Source organism: Protopterus annectens, chromosome 2.part0 (genome assembly GCF_019279795.1).
Source record: "Protopterus annectens isolate FY-2018-M chromosome 2.part0, PAN1.0, whole genome shotgun sequence".
In the NCBI taxonomy this organism is placed as follows: Eukaryota; Metazoa; Chordata; order Ceratodontiformes; family Protopteridae; genus Protopterus; species Protopterus annectens.
This window is the reverse complement of record NC_056728.1, coordinates 1,382,912,836-1,382,928,198: the sequence shown is the minus strand read 5'-3', so window position 1 is coordinate 1,382,928,198 and position 15,363 is coordinate 1,382,912,836. Positions and strand designations below refer to the sequence as shown.

Sequence of the window (15,363 nt, the reverse complement as noted above, 5' to 3'; positions counted from 1 at the left end):
GTTCTGCAGGGCCTGATAGCCTCTCCTAATCGTATTTAGCACCAGCCTCCCAACCTTAGCTTTGGGATTCAACCCAATTGTAATGACTGCAACAGGGAAACACGATGAACATAGTACAGTTGTGTACCTACCATAAATGTAGATGTTCAAGTGTATTCACTGTTGCAGTCCAGGTTACCCTCCCACCATCCCCCTTTTTTCTTTGCTGGGACCTATCTGTACTTTTCTACTCTATACAACCTATGTGGTGTATTTGCTTGTAGATGAAGGAAAAGTTGTTTTTTGTGCATGCATGCTTATTGACATAATTTAGCCTACCATTTTTGGGGCACCTGACATCTGGGGCAAGAAAAACTGAAGAAAATGGTGTTGGCTGCATCTTTTATACCCCTGGCGCACTGACGTCAGGGAGGAGGCGACAGCAACCGACGCCGGACCTAGACTTTGGAACTCGGGCCGACTGCGGGTAGCCTGCCAGCAGGATAACCCAATTGTAATGACTGCAACAGTGAATACACTCGAACATCTACATTTATGGTAGGTACACAACTGTACTTTCTTTTCCTTGATCCCTCTGGAGGGGGAGTCACCCAGGTATACTGTGATCCAGACTTGGTCCCCTAGTCTTCCCTTTGCCTTTCTACTGACTCCCCTCATCCCCAAATTTCTTCTGAAAGCACCGGAGAAGGAAGGTCACAGTAATCCTTGTTTCCTCCTCTTGGCCTCAACAGGTTTGGTTCCTCTACCTATGGCCTCATCTGAAACACCCTTCACAGGTTCTAGACCTCAGCCTGCATCTCATTTCTGACTCCTCTGGCCTGCCTGGTTCCATTCACAGGGAAAGAATTTCAGCAGTCTATGCTTTTGAAGTAATGAAGATTCAAAGAAGTGGACTCAAGTAAGTGAAATTCAAATAAATGTAAATTCGATGGGTCAAAGTAGACCCATATATATATATATATATATATATATATATATATATATATATATATATATATATATATATATATATATATATATATGGGTCTGCTTCATTTGATTGAAAGACCATTTGACTGAAACCCATTTGATCGAAATTTCATTTGATCGAAAACCAGTATTCAAGGCATAAATCTGGGATTTGTCCCCCTAGAGTTGGTATATATAGTTAGGGGGTGTGGGGGTGCAGCCCCCCCACCTAGTTTCCTTTAAAAGAAGAAAACAACACAAAAAGTACAGATTTTAAAAGAAAGTTGGTGGGGGGCTTCGCCACCCACACCCCCCAATGTGGGGGGCTGTGCCACCCACACTTCCCCATCTATATATACCAACTCCAGGGTCGCATGACATTGGGGAGGGGGAGAAATCCCTGTTATTTGTGTTGAATACTGGTTTTCGATCAAATGAAATTTTGATCAAATGGGTTTCAGTCAAATGGTCTTTCGATCAAATGCAGTAGACCCATATATATATATATATATATATATATATATATATATATATATATATATATAAATATATATGTAAAAACTCACACACAACACTGATTTTGTAGGCATTTGATTGCCAAGCAACATTTCTGCTCCCAGTACCCTGCTATCTTTTTATTTAGTTATTACGTTAAAATATGTGAAAAAGGGTTTATATGTCTGTTTGCTTAATAGCAAAAAGATGAATTTTTTTATATGAAATGCCACTTGCTCAAAGAGTATTTAATTTTGATTTTAAGTTATTTACATTTGTTTAAAATTTGTTTATTCATTATCATACTACCTAAATGTAAAATTGTATGTACTATAAAAATAACAATTGTATTATTTTCTTCTGCATAATATGTTAAGAGTAGAAAACTGTTTCTGTTATTTTTATACGACTATGAATATGCTGAGGGATACTGCTGAAATGGAAAATATTTAAATGAGTTCTTGAAATCCGAAAATGCCACTATCATGTTGATAAATTATTGATGATCCTTGAATACAGATACATTAATGATATTACAAACAGGCTTTGTGTACTCCAACTAGGATATGCAGATCATGCACAATTCTCTTCAGTGCCAGGGCTGGTATCTAATGTACTTCTGCTAAGAAAAGTGCCGTTTCTCTCTCTCTCTCTCTCTTTTTTTTTTTTTTTAAGTGGATGCTTTATTGTATTAAATGCACAATGCACATTACTCGTGCACAGTGTACTTGATTGTTTATTCTTTAATGAAAAAGATGTTTACTTTTTTATCTAGTGTCCCTTCTACACTCCCATATCTCTTTAACCTCCTTCCAAGTATCCAATTTTTTCTTATGTAACTAACTTGGATTTCTTTTGAATATTTTCTTTTCAAGCATTTCAAGCTCACTGAGCAAGTTTAGAATGTCTTGTATCAATGGTTCCTGACTTGATTTCCATCTCCTAGTTTTTCACTTCTTGGCCAGTAATAGTAGTAAACTAGCTACAACCTTACTGGCTAAGGCTCTTGCCACCCCTATAGTGCCTATTTAGGCAAAGTTCAAAGGACAAAACCACCGCTGTAACAGGTACAAGCATGCAAAATCTGAAGGTAATAATACTCGATGCTAGAAGTCTAAACCTCAAAATGCACTCTCTCGAGGCACTCCTAAAAATGGAGAACATTGATATCTGTGCAGTAACTGAGACCTGGTTCAAGGCTCCAGAGAGCACCCCTGCAATACCAGGCTACAACTCTTACCACACTTTTCGGCCACCAAACCAGGACCGAAACACTAAAGGTGGGGGAGTGCCCATATTCACCAAGGATATTCACACCACTAGGCTAGTTGCCCACACAATGCGTCTGAAATTCTCCAAGTGCAACTAACACTAGGTAAGACTGCAATCCAAATTGTAGCTTGCTACAGATCAACCCGCCATGCTCCAAGATTCTCACTACACCTTTCTAAACATACTGGAAAATATTAAGATAGAACCAAACACCCTAATACTGGGTGATTTTAACTACCCTGCCATTAACTGGAAAACTACTCGTGTACCAACACCTTTGCCCAGCGGTTCTTGGAATTCATAAATTCCAATGCCCTGGATCAACTAATCCATAGTCCCACCAGGGGCTCCAATATCCTAGACCAGGTCATTACCAACATGGGAAATCGATGCTCCACACCTATGGTCACCCCCTCGTTAGTCCAGTCTGACCATAAGCTAATCACCCTTAACATCCACATCCCAACCCCACCCCACCCCAGTAAGGAAACCTCCATAAAAACTTCTCCAAAGCCAACTTCATGCCACTCAAGTCAGAAGTTGCAAACTTCATGACACCCATGCAGACGGGAACTGAATGTTCGACTGCTGAATCCTACACTAAGGCACTGTACGAGCACATCCACTCATGCATGAATTGTGCCTTCCCAAATAGAACCAAGATGCTATCCTCCAAAAAAAGGAAGCCAATCTGGTGGTCCCCTGCCATAAACAAACTTTACAACAAAAGGAAAAAAACTGTTGCAGAAAAGAGGAAAATCCCAGGATGCAAAAAACTTCCTTACCAGCCTCAGTAAGAAACTGAGATCCCTCATAAAATCCTCCAAAGCTAGTTACGAAAATAAAATTGCCAAAGATTCCAAAGACAACCACAAGGCATTCTATAACTATGTCAAGAATCTAAATGGCAATGCTCAGATCTGCTATGAGCTAAAACAGAATGGCATTAAATATACTGATCCCAAGGATATTGCCAATATCCTGGCAGATCGATTCAGTGCCACCTTCACCCCCCTCTCACCCCCTAAACGGCCCATCTCAATACTGGAAGATTGCCAAATTCCGGTAATAACAGCCACACAGGTAAAAAACTCACTCTCTAAAGCTAAGAATACAGCATCCATGGGACCAGATGACATCCCGGGCTGTGTACTACATGAACTACAGTATGAACTGGCACCTCACCTAAGTGTCATGTTTGATCAAAGCCTCACCTCAGGTTTTGTGCCCACTGAGTGGCGCAGAGCTACAGTTATCCCACTCCACAAGGGGGGATCCACCTTGGATCCCGGAAACTACCGTCCCATCAGTCTGACGAGCCTTATCTGCAAGGCCATGGAGTGTATTATCATGGAACTTATAAACAAAGACATTGGCAACCTTCAAACACTGGACCCCACCCAGTTTGGGTTCGTAAAGGGCCAATCTTGTCTCCTGAACCTGATTGACTTCTTCGAATCAGTCTCCAGAGCCATGGACAAGGGTAAGGTGGTCCACCCAGCCTATCTAGACCTCGCCAAGGCCTTTGACACCATCCCCCACTCTGGAATCATAGATAAACTTACTAAGATGGGCATTAATCCCTACGTGACCCAATGGATTGCCAACTGGCTTACTGATAGAACCCACACTGTAAAAGTAGCTGACTCCAAATCCAGCTCCAGACAAGTGACAAGTGGAGTACCTCAGGGTTCAGTCCTGGGACCACTCTTGTTTGGCATTTACTTCTCTGAAGTACAGGCCAACACTAAGGGACTCTGGCTAACAAAGTTCACAGATGACTGCAAACTGGGAGCCATTATTGAATCCCCAAATGATGTGGATACTCTACAAAAGGGCCTTACAGAAACAGATGCTTGGTGCCAGTGCCATGGGCTCAAGCTCAATGCCAAGAAATGTACAGTTATCCCCTTTGGGAAAAAACATGTACCCATGAATTACCACATAGGTGGCAGTACACTAAACACTGAAAGTGTGATAAGAGACTTAGGGACACAGATGGACAATGATATCACCTTCGATAACCACATCGCCACAACAGTCAGGAAATCCTTCTATGTGGCACACCTCATTACTAAGGGCTTTTCATCCAGAAAAAAGGAGGTCATTGTCCCACTGTACTCATCCCTCATTAGACCCATTATAGAATACAACACCCCATTTGGTATGTACCTTTCAAGACATCTGCAACAACTGGAAAGGCCGCAGAAATACCTCACTAAAAGAATCACAGGCCTAAAGCAGATGCCCTATGCTGACCACCGTAAAAAACTCCAGCTATACTCTGTCACATATCGTCTACTCAGAGGCGATCTCTGCTTAACATACAAGGCCATGTCAAACCCAGAGCTGTTGGAAATGCTACACTTAAAGAAATCCCAATCCCTCAGAGCCACACACTCCAGGGATCTAAACCTTGTCATCACAATAAACAAAACATGCTGGAGGGATAGGTTAGTGACCCAGAGACTCCCCAGACTCTAGAATAGACTGCCATGCATGTCAAGCAGAGTGCCTCTTTGGCCCTCTTCAAAAGGAACCTTGACGATTGGATGGGAGAAAGAAAATTCACCCCGGGGATCACGTCATTCGCTGTGTTAGACAGGGGTCCAGGGAAGTAAATAGTGTGGGAAGAAACAGCCAGGGAATTGTTATGGCTAGGCTTGTGTAGGCCCTAGGGCCGATAGCCTAGTACCTACCTATGAACCTATGAACACGATTTCTAACTCTTTTTCAGCTTTAATCCTGTTTAAATAAAAATTCAAACTTGTTGACTCCAAATCTTCTCCTGGGACAATTTACAATAAACCATGTAACTCTGTTTTATAATTTTCCAGCTTCCTACACCCCACTAAAAGAATGCTGTCAATCCAATTTTTTTATTTTCTTCATATCTCCAGCAATTTTGTCCTACTTCCAGGAGCATTGTGTATATTCTCTTGGTTTGTAAAAGTAGTTGTGCAAGCACTTGCAACCAAACATCTAAATTTATTTGAATTAGCCGCTGTTTCAGTTTCACAAAAATTTTTTTTCCATATTACCCCCGTTATTTCCTGCTACTTTTTGCCAGACCTGTTTCTGACTTCATCTATGGACTCACCTGTCTATAAATAATACTTTTTAGATTTTGCTTACTAGTCCCTTACTGCTGTTTCCATTCTAGTGTCTATCAACACTTGTACCGTCTTTTTTTTTTCAAATAATGTTTTACTCTCTCTCTGTTGTATATATCCATCACTGCTTTATATTCTAAGAATTCTTGTCTTTCAACTTAGAATTTTTCTCTTGCCCAAATTTCATGTTAGCCTGACTCCAATTCTTTGTCACATCTGAATTTTAATCTAAAAGGGGCAATTATCATTCCTGTGTGAAATATTAAAACCCTGCAAGTCCTGTATTCGTTCATCCTTATTGCCTCTCTGGTTTTTTGTATGACTTTCTTTAACTATCCTTCCCCTTATTCTTCTCTGAGGTTCTTTGACAAAATGATCTGTACTTTCTCAGGACTCCTTCCCTCTTTATTGATTTCCATCTTGCAGTGTACTAACTGTTTTGCAAGAGATTTATCAATCTAATGATATTTCTGTAAAGTTCCCCAGAATTATGCAAACCTTATCTCCATGTCTCTTAAAGGGTCTGTTAAATATAAAATATCAGCAAATAGACATGACTTTTCCTGACCTCTTTGCCTTGTCACCCTCTTATCTCAGATTGTCTAATCTTCTGCGTGTGAGTTTCCTATTCTACTGCAAACTACAGGGGTGATGGGATATCCCTGACAAGTTCCTCATTCTGTGGGGATTCTTTCTGTTATCGTAGCACTAACTTTAATAACTGCTGATTTTCCTTGATACAGTCTTTGAATTATTGCAATAACATTCTGTCTAAACGGCAGTCTCCTCAAAGGTTCCCATAAATAATCCCAATGCACATGATTTTATACCTTTTCTGCAATTTGAGCTACAAATACCCTCTGACCTTGTGTCTTTTCTGCCTCACTCTGTATGATATGGGGCTTTAAAATATTGTTGAATGTTTGTCTGCCTTTGGTAAAACCACACTGATCGTCATTAATTAAACCTGGGGGAATCTTAATGTGTTGACCAGAATGCCTACAAAGACCTTATAGTGATGTAGGCTGGAGATGGGCCATTAAGAGCCTGAGTCGCTAGTATCTTTTCTCTCCTTTAGAATTAGGGAAATAATTGTGTTATGCCAGGTCTCTGGGATATTTATTGTGTGCACAACTTTGCCAAATATGATGTACTCTCTTGCCAAGATTTTGTGTTTTGGTAGTTTTCATAACTCAGCTGGGAACCTATCCTCCTGGTGTCTTACTTACTGCCAATGTCTGGATCTGCTCTTCTATTTCTGACAACATAATAGGGTGCAGTAAATCATTGTTTTCCTCTTTTGTAAGTTTTGCTAGAGTTTTCACTGTGTGATTCCTTAAAAACCTTTTGTAAAAGAGGATTATGGGATGTATGCAAATTCAGCTCTATGGCAATTCTGAATACCCATGACTTATTTCTTTCTAAGTTGATTAATGGACTCATTCAGGCCAATAAAGCCAAACCCCACTAGCTGTGGACATGCATGTTTCAGTCTTCTTATGACATCATTAGGACAGCATAAGTGGATTGTTTGGCTAACCTATAGAAACATAGGGTTGTTGTACCCAGCTGTTGTCCTTAACCATTAAGGTGTCTGCAAAGTATCCTAACAAATAAATTTATTCAGTTGTTAGATGGGATACTTTGCAGACTCCTTAATGATCACTGAGAATTATAGTCGTTCAATAATGCTAGGCACTAGAATTTCATATTTTAGAAATGGCAAATAGGTTCATAGGTAGGTACTAGGCTATCTGCCCGAAGGCATTTATAAGCCTAGCCAGAATGTGTTGGCTTTCACCACCCCCTTATAGTTTAATAGGTAAGTACTATCCTAGGGCCTATACAAGCCCAGCCAAAAAGGTACCCTGGCTTTTGTCACCCAAGAAAATTATCTTCCTGCGCCACTGCTGAGCAGAGCCACAGAAGTGATCCCCGGGGTGAATTTCCTATTTCCCATCCGATCATCAAGATTTTTCTTGAAAAGTGCTAATGAGGAGTTTTGTTTGATATAGATAGGTGGTTTATTCCAGAGTATGGGAAGTCTGTTGGACAGGAATCTATCCCTCCGGCATGTTCTGTTTATTGTGGCGACAGGGTTTAGGTCCCTAGAGTGTGTAGCTCGGAGGGATTGGAATTTCTTTAAGTGGAGCATGTCCAACAGCTCTGGGTTTGACATAGCTTTGTATGTTAGGCAGAGATCACCTCTGAGTAGGTGATATGCCCCGGAGTAAAGGTGGAGTTTTTTGACACGGTCTGCGTAGGGCATCTGTTTGAGGCCTTGATGCAAAGCCTGTTCTATTCATCTTTTAAGTAGATTAGAGTAGTATTTAAAAATCGTCCTTGTTTTGGGACTTTTGCCTCCCATTGTTTATGGCTTTGTCCAACATTCTTAAGCAAAGAAGATGAGAGGTATTCTTGGGGCTTTCATAGCAGCCCTTAGAATTGTCCGAACATTAAACACAAGCAAGTTTGGAAAATGTTTCGCTTCTCATTTTTTTTTTTGAGTGCTATCAACTACAGTTGTGGATTTTTCACATCCCACCTCCATAGTGAATACACATTTTTTTCTAGACTATGGCCAATTTAAGGAAATTAAAATAAATTCAGCTAATTTAATAACTTTGTGGTTAACTTCTGAAATGAGAGCAGCATTTCATTTGGGGGGAATAGCCACCCTAGTGAGGATAGTAGTACAAGCTGGTTGTTTATATCTGTATACTTTAGTTCTCTATTCTCTCTTGCTACCACACCACTGTTTCCTGACTTGGCTGTTTTTGTTCACCACTCCGTTTTTTCCCCCTTCTTTGTTTTCTCTCTAGTTTGATGTGCATTGATTACTTTATGTGTAAATGAACGTAATTGCGGCTAGAACTAGACCAGCCTACAGGTCCCTGCAAATCCTTCCTGCCTTACACGTTTCCACCTCTCCCTTAGGTCATTGTACAGTTGGCGGGGTTTTGTTTTTGAATAATTTACTAATATTTCTCTTTCTTCTTGCAAATGATACATTGCATAGCTTCACATACATGCTTTCACATGTCATTGTACAGTGGGAGGGGTATTTGTTTTTGAATAATTTACTAATGTTCCTCTTTCCTCTTGCATGTGATACAACATTGCATAGCTTCACATAAATCCTTTCACATCTTCACCCTCTTCAGGTGTATCCAAGTTGCCTGTCTGCCTTCTAGGATAGTACTGTACACAGGTGAAATGCAGACTTCAGACTCCCCTGACTCGCATAGCCAGCCTTTTGGTTCACAGGTTACCAGAATACTAACATTATTGGTGGATGCTGTGCAATTATACCAGTACATAGAGACTGCCTCACTGTTTCAAACATATTTATTTTCCTTGTTTTATATAAATAACTCTTTTCCTACTTCACCTGGATAACACTCCTTTACTTTTGCAGTCAAGTGACGTTATGAAAAGTACAAAAGTAAAAAAGTGCATTCTTCTGTACAAGTAGTACGTGTTTATATGTATACTGCAGGATATATATCAGCCACACACACAGCTTTGTCAAAGTCAGGAGAGTGTCCTATTCAGTTACTTCTGTCCAAGAAGTCTAGGCATGCTGTAGGAACTTTGAAAAGGTACAGACTCTTGAAAAAAAGAGCTGTATGGATCAAGATTTTGTATACATGTAGAGCAATGTTTATGATATCAGGAACTGATGGTTGTCAGGTATGGGGAAATCACAAAGAAAAAATATTTATTCACCTCAAATTAAGCCTTATCTTGTATGGGAACATGAAGTTTTAGTGTAATTTCTTGTCCAAGTAGGACTCCTTTATTAACTAGAACTAGAAGGACTAGTCACTTCTTTTAGTAATGTTCATTTCTGTGTGTGTGTGTGTGTGTGTGTGTGTGTGTGTGTGTGTGTGTGTATGTTTATAGACACACACACACACACACACACAAACACACACACACACACACACACACACACACACACACACACACGTAGGTGTACCACTAATGAACAAAAATACCTATTCTCAACTGGTATAATGTCGACATCAAAAACACAGGCATCAACACACCATTATGCATGCCCCGGGAAACAGCTTCAGTACATGCAGTCTTTAACCTAAAAAAAAAAAAAAATTGTTTGCACGGCGACAAGCCCTCCTTCACCCCCATAATGTGTGTGTGGGGGGGCTTCACACCCTGCATACTAACAATGAGATCGCACAAACATGGGTTATGGGCAAAGTTCTCAACCCCTGGATCTGTGTGATCTTGCACACATGTTAATTAGCTGCATTGTTGACCATATGCAGTCAGCTAGGTAGCTGTCGACCTAGCACTCATTCAACCGGGTCACTATCACCTATATATCTCTATCTGCACCTATATCTGTGTGTGTGTGTGTGTGTGTGTGTGTGTGTGTGTGTGTGTGTGTGTGTGTGTGTGTGTGTGTGTGTGTGTATAGTATGCATATTTTTGTATAGTAACACAAAGCCAAAATGTATCCAAGGTCAGTAACTTGTAAGAAAGACCATATTTGAAAGAATTATCAGTGCAGTATTAAATTATGCTGCTTCTTATTTTGATACAAGGTAGATGTTAAACATAGCCTAGTGAAATTCTCATTATAAAGTGCAGTTTCATCAACACTTTTTGTACTGAAATAAAATGTTAAATCTGTTACTGCCTGTGCTTTTGCTAAAGGGGTTCTTAAAGGCCAGACAAAATGCCTAGTGTCTTGTTGAAGTGTATTTGTTTCCCTTACCTGTCACTGTGCCAAATACTGCCACCAGCCGTGCTTCGTATTTTAAAACACTTAATTTCCTTTATCCACTTTAGTATTTACTGTACAAATGCAAAGTTGATCAACTTCCTCTTTGTGTAATTTTGGTTAATTTAGTGGGAAAAATTAACTGCATTTATTTTAATCTGTTTCTCCAGTACTTAGTCACTGTGTTGCCCTTAAGACATACAAGGATCTAAATGACTCAGTCTAAGTAATATATGAACTGGAAGGGTATCCATTTTTTGTAATGATGCTGTTAAATTCACTTAACACAGAAAAATAAAAAAAGTCAGCTTTTCTTTTAATGAAATCTGTTTGAAACAGATGCAGAATTTGTAACATTTTTATCGGTATAATTTTCCTGAAGAATCATAATTGCTTTTATAATGTAAAGTGCTTTTGCAGTTTTCTTTGTGGCTGTAACCACAGTGACTCGATTTGATTATCTTCCACCCTGCATTTTGTGATGCTGTAATTTTATGAAACACTGCAGCCAGCCAGCGAAGAACTGTACTGTGCCTCAGCGCATTTTGAATATTCTGAGCTCCTAGCTGCATACCCAGAGCTGTAAAACGCTTTTGTACCATTTGTCTCCTGAGTTTACTATAGCTTATGAATTGAATAGAATATTTCATTAATAAAACTGAGTTCCCCATTGAAGGGTAATAAAAGTATATTTTAATATTTTGTACACTGAAGTTGTAGCAAATTTTATATAGTAAGATATTCCTAAAGATGTGACAAAACACTAATAGTTGCTTAAAAAAAAAGAAAAAAGGCAGTTTGTGTGTTTATGACCTGTGGCATTTTTCTTCAGATTATTCTCCACTCAGGTTTCTGTGACCCTGTTTTCTACTTTTACAATGAAAAAAAAATCTAGCACCTACCATTTAACTTGTTTTCAGTTTAATATTCCAGTAAAAATCCTGTACAGAGCTACAATTCAAGTGAAAACAAGTTATACATAGACTCTTCATAACACAGAATAAGAGAGTTAATATATTTTACCCAAAACATTTATCTGTTTTTAATTACACAAATAGTTTTGTATATATTTAAGTTTGTTCTGTTAGCTTAAATGTAATTCTTTTGGAGCTGACTGGTATTTTGGCCACAGTAATGGAGGAAAGTGTCTAATGTGTGCATGACATTGTCTTAGCCACATATTGTTTGTTGTTTGTTCATTAAAATTGGTCATTCTAATGCTAACTTCCTTTTCTAGTTTTACTGCGAGAAAGTTTCCTCGACACTGGGCAGTTTGGCTTTGGCATGATATACATTTGTGCGGCTGGATCTTCTCTTTATTTTTTATTGCCTAGGTGTCATTTTCCTTTTGAAGGGTGTTTCAGAACATTTTATGTAGAGCACATTTTCTTTATTTTCAGAATATTTTCTGCACCTTAAGAAAGCTTCTGAAGAAAACAGTAAAACTTTCTTTGCACTTTGTCACTTTCAATCATCCAGTCAAATTCTCTTCTTTTCCTTTTTCTCTGATTGGTCAATTCAGAAAAGGAAGTCCAGTTCGAGTGTTCAGATGATGGTGAGGATCTTTGTCGGACCAATTTTTATTTCCAGTTTTGACACAAAAAAAGCATAGATTTGGCACTAGTCACACACATACAGAACACATATAGATAGGTTTGGTGTGTATGTATGTATATATATATGTATATATATATATATATATATATATATATATATATATTGATTTATACAATTGGTGAATTGCTAAGTGATTGCAGCTAAATGAAACACCCAAATGTGCATGAATAAGGATAAAATGGAACTACGCGGGTAACTGTTGCTTGTGCTTACAGGTGTAAGCACAGTTTTTATTGCCCCTTTATTGCTCACTTTTTGATCAATCAGGATCAATGCACGTAGATTTCAGGAGATATTATTACTGTGATTTTTAGATATTTGTGAACTATGTTCTCATAATATTGGCTGTGGCAAAGTGTTGGTGTAGACCAGGTGATCAGTGTTTTAAAAACTCACTAACAGAATTATGACATATTTAAATTTGTTGCAGGAGTTATCATTTTGCTTTAGTGAAATTCAGTGATGTAAGTTGCAGAAGAAATATATTTATCACCTTATGCTGACAGTCTGGGAGCTGTAAATCCTCTGATCACATTTTGATAGTGTATTATTATTTTTAAGTATTCACAGTGTATACTCAGTTTGCATGAGCTCTTAGTCAAAATTCATTTACACTTTTGGAGTTTGATTTTGAGAGAGGTACTATTAATGTTTTCACAGTGGTGGTTTCTGGCCCACTTAGATATATGGAGTCAGTTACCATGCAGTATGCCATTAATGGTATAGCTTTTGACCACTGGCATGTTCACTGTGACTGCATCTGAGCCTCATGCTATTACTTATCTGCCAACATACAAGGAATGACATATCATTAGTTGTTGCTAAATGTTTCACTTCAGCAAAATGCTAATTCCAAAGAACTCTGCCTTAGTTGTTGGGCTTAGTCCCTTAACAAGTAAACCTAGTGTCCTGGAAATGGAGAAAGATACTCAAGTCTATAATGGTCTTGTTTAGTTATTTGTTAAACGGGTAAACCTACTAGACAGAAGTGCTTCTTTTCAGAGGAGACCCAGGAGCAGTGTGTGGTTAAGTGGCTTTGTCAGTTTCATAAAAAGCAATGTCTTTTGGCTTTTCCTGCTTAGGGGTTGCCACAGCAGATCTCCGTTCTGCAGATTGATTGGCAGTGAAGTTTTTACAGTGTCAAATTGCCAGCCCGGCACCCAACCTTTACAGAAGGTACAGACACATACGCACCTACCTGCACGTCTTTCAGAACTCACTCGACTGCAGGGAGGACTTGCATACTCCACACAGAAGGCTCGCCAGCCGAGAATCAAACCAGAGAATCTCTTGCTGTGAGGTGACAGCTCTAACCGCTGCACCATCGTGGCCATTGGCTTGATCAGCTTCATAGCTTAGGCAAATGCAGACTGAGGTAATTAAACTAGGGGCTACAGGATGAAGCTTATTAGTCATAATTCACTACACCTTGCCATAACTTCATTTGCAAGTTTCACCAGCCTTTCACAGTTGTCTAACAAGCCGTTCTCAGAACATGCCTCGTAGCAACGCAGACTAGTTTGTAGGGAGTACCACTCCATTACTGAGCTGCTGCCATCAGAGGGTGGGCATCAAGACTTGGGTCTTTTTTATGACTTTGAGCAATGAGGGGACAAAGACAAAACAGCTGACTTAGACAATAAAGGTATAAGACTTCTGCTCCTGCATTTCATGTTTATTTTACCATACTGCATTTAACAAAAAGTTTTGCTGCTTTGTAATGTTTGCATAAAATGTCCTATGTATCATGAGACTCCATATATAGTTCATAATGTGTAAAATTATGCAGTATCTCTGTTTATTATCTTTGGGAAGTTTACATGACGAAGAAAACAATGCTGCTTTCTTAAAGTGATTCAGTAGTCAGGGCGCCATTCGTAATACTAACACAAACATTGCTGCATCTGTATCCAGTACCTGTAGAGCACGTCTGTGAGTTTGCTTGCTAGTCCTCCCTCTTCTGTATTTTTCTGACCTAAAGATATAAGTTGACAGGGGCATTTCCTTCTTCCTTGAATTTGGAAGAAAACATAACATATGACAGAATCATGTAGTTAGAAATGGTGCACTGTGCAGTGCAGTAAGTAGTCATATAACAAGGCCAACAACACGCTGCTTGCTGCTGTTGTTTTTTATTTCCCAAGATGTGATGAATCTTTATATTGTATTTAGAACTCAACTATCTTTCTTTTTTTGCATTAACAATGTTCATGTGTCTGTTATGTACTTGGAGCTTTTCTCCCCGGGCCTCCGCTGAAAATGGACATGTATCCAGTCAGACTCTCCCGGTTAACAAATGTAAAATAAATAAATAAATAAATAAATAACACCACAAGTGTGAACCAAAGATAATAAAATCATATGTATAAACAGTGAAAACACCATAGCCTACTTTTATGAGTAGCACTTGGTATATCTCAAAGTATGGTATATAAATCATTACAATGTATGTAAAACATTCTAAAGACCCTTGCATTAAATATCAATCCACCTTTAAGAAACGGTCGGTGTATTGGAGTAGAGCAGACAGAGCGCTCCTATCTATGATGACAGTAAACTAGATTTTAATTAGTGGATTAAAACTGATGTCCTTCCATATCACTGTTGCAGTATTCTTTACTAAAAAGATCCCTTGCCAAGGGTAGCTCATCATCCAGCCAGCATACCATAGTTTTCAGGCATGTCGTACATCACATGTATGCTTCTCACTCATGGCATTGGGCATAAAGTTAACATACGAACGTAGATATCTCAGAACTTCTTTGCCACCGGTCCAAATGCCATCTTCAGTTGTCTGTCTGAATGCTCCTTTATTTGTGCTGGTTACCAAGCCATTTTCAGATAAGTGCCCTGTTGGGGTTTTCCTCTTATCTTATTTCTTCTTTTGGTTTGTGAGTTTACATGCCATCCAGAAAGGGAAAATGTCAATGTGAAGACAGATTCCCCATAAGGACCATTACGAGCTGTGTCTTTTTCCTTGGGTGCTTCTCACAGCCATACTTCGTGCTTGATTTGCCAAGCATTTGTCCATAAGACCCTTCGTACTCATCCCTCCTCCTTGGTTATCTACCTATAGAACCAGCATCTTAAGTTGTTATCACAGGGTGTGATGGTGGAATTGTCCCCTCCCAAGAGTCAGTCATCTGCCAAGAAAAAGTCCAAAAAAGT

At 39.1% G+C, this 15,363-nt stretch overlaps 1 protein-coding gene across 21 annotated transcripts in view; it reads left to right on the top strand.

Annotated features, from left to right (window-relative positions):
* The window catches only part of CAMK2D (calcium/calmodulin dependent protein kinase II delta), a 1,797,486-nt gene that overhangs the window by 1,531,215 nt on the left and 250,908 nt on the right, over positions 1-15,363 (top strand). For 8 of the 21 annotated variants that reach the window (XM_044061588.1, XM_044061589.1, XM_044061587.1 and 5 more), the window contains exon 14: positions 12,101-12,133. The exons of the other annotated variants lie outside the window; for them this stretch is intronic. In XM_044061588.1, the coding sequence (XP_043917523.1) occupies positions 12,101-12,133 (33 nt within the window). The remainder of the gene's footprint in view (positions 1-12,100; positions 12,134-15,363) is intronic. 21 annotated transcript variants of the gene reach the window in all.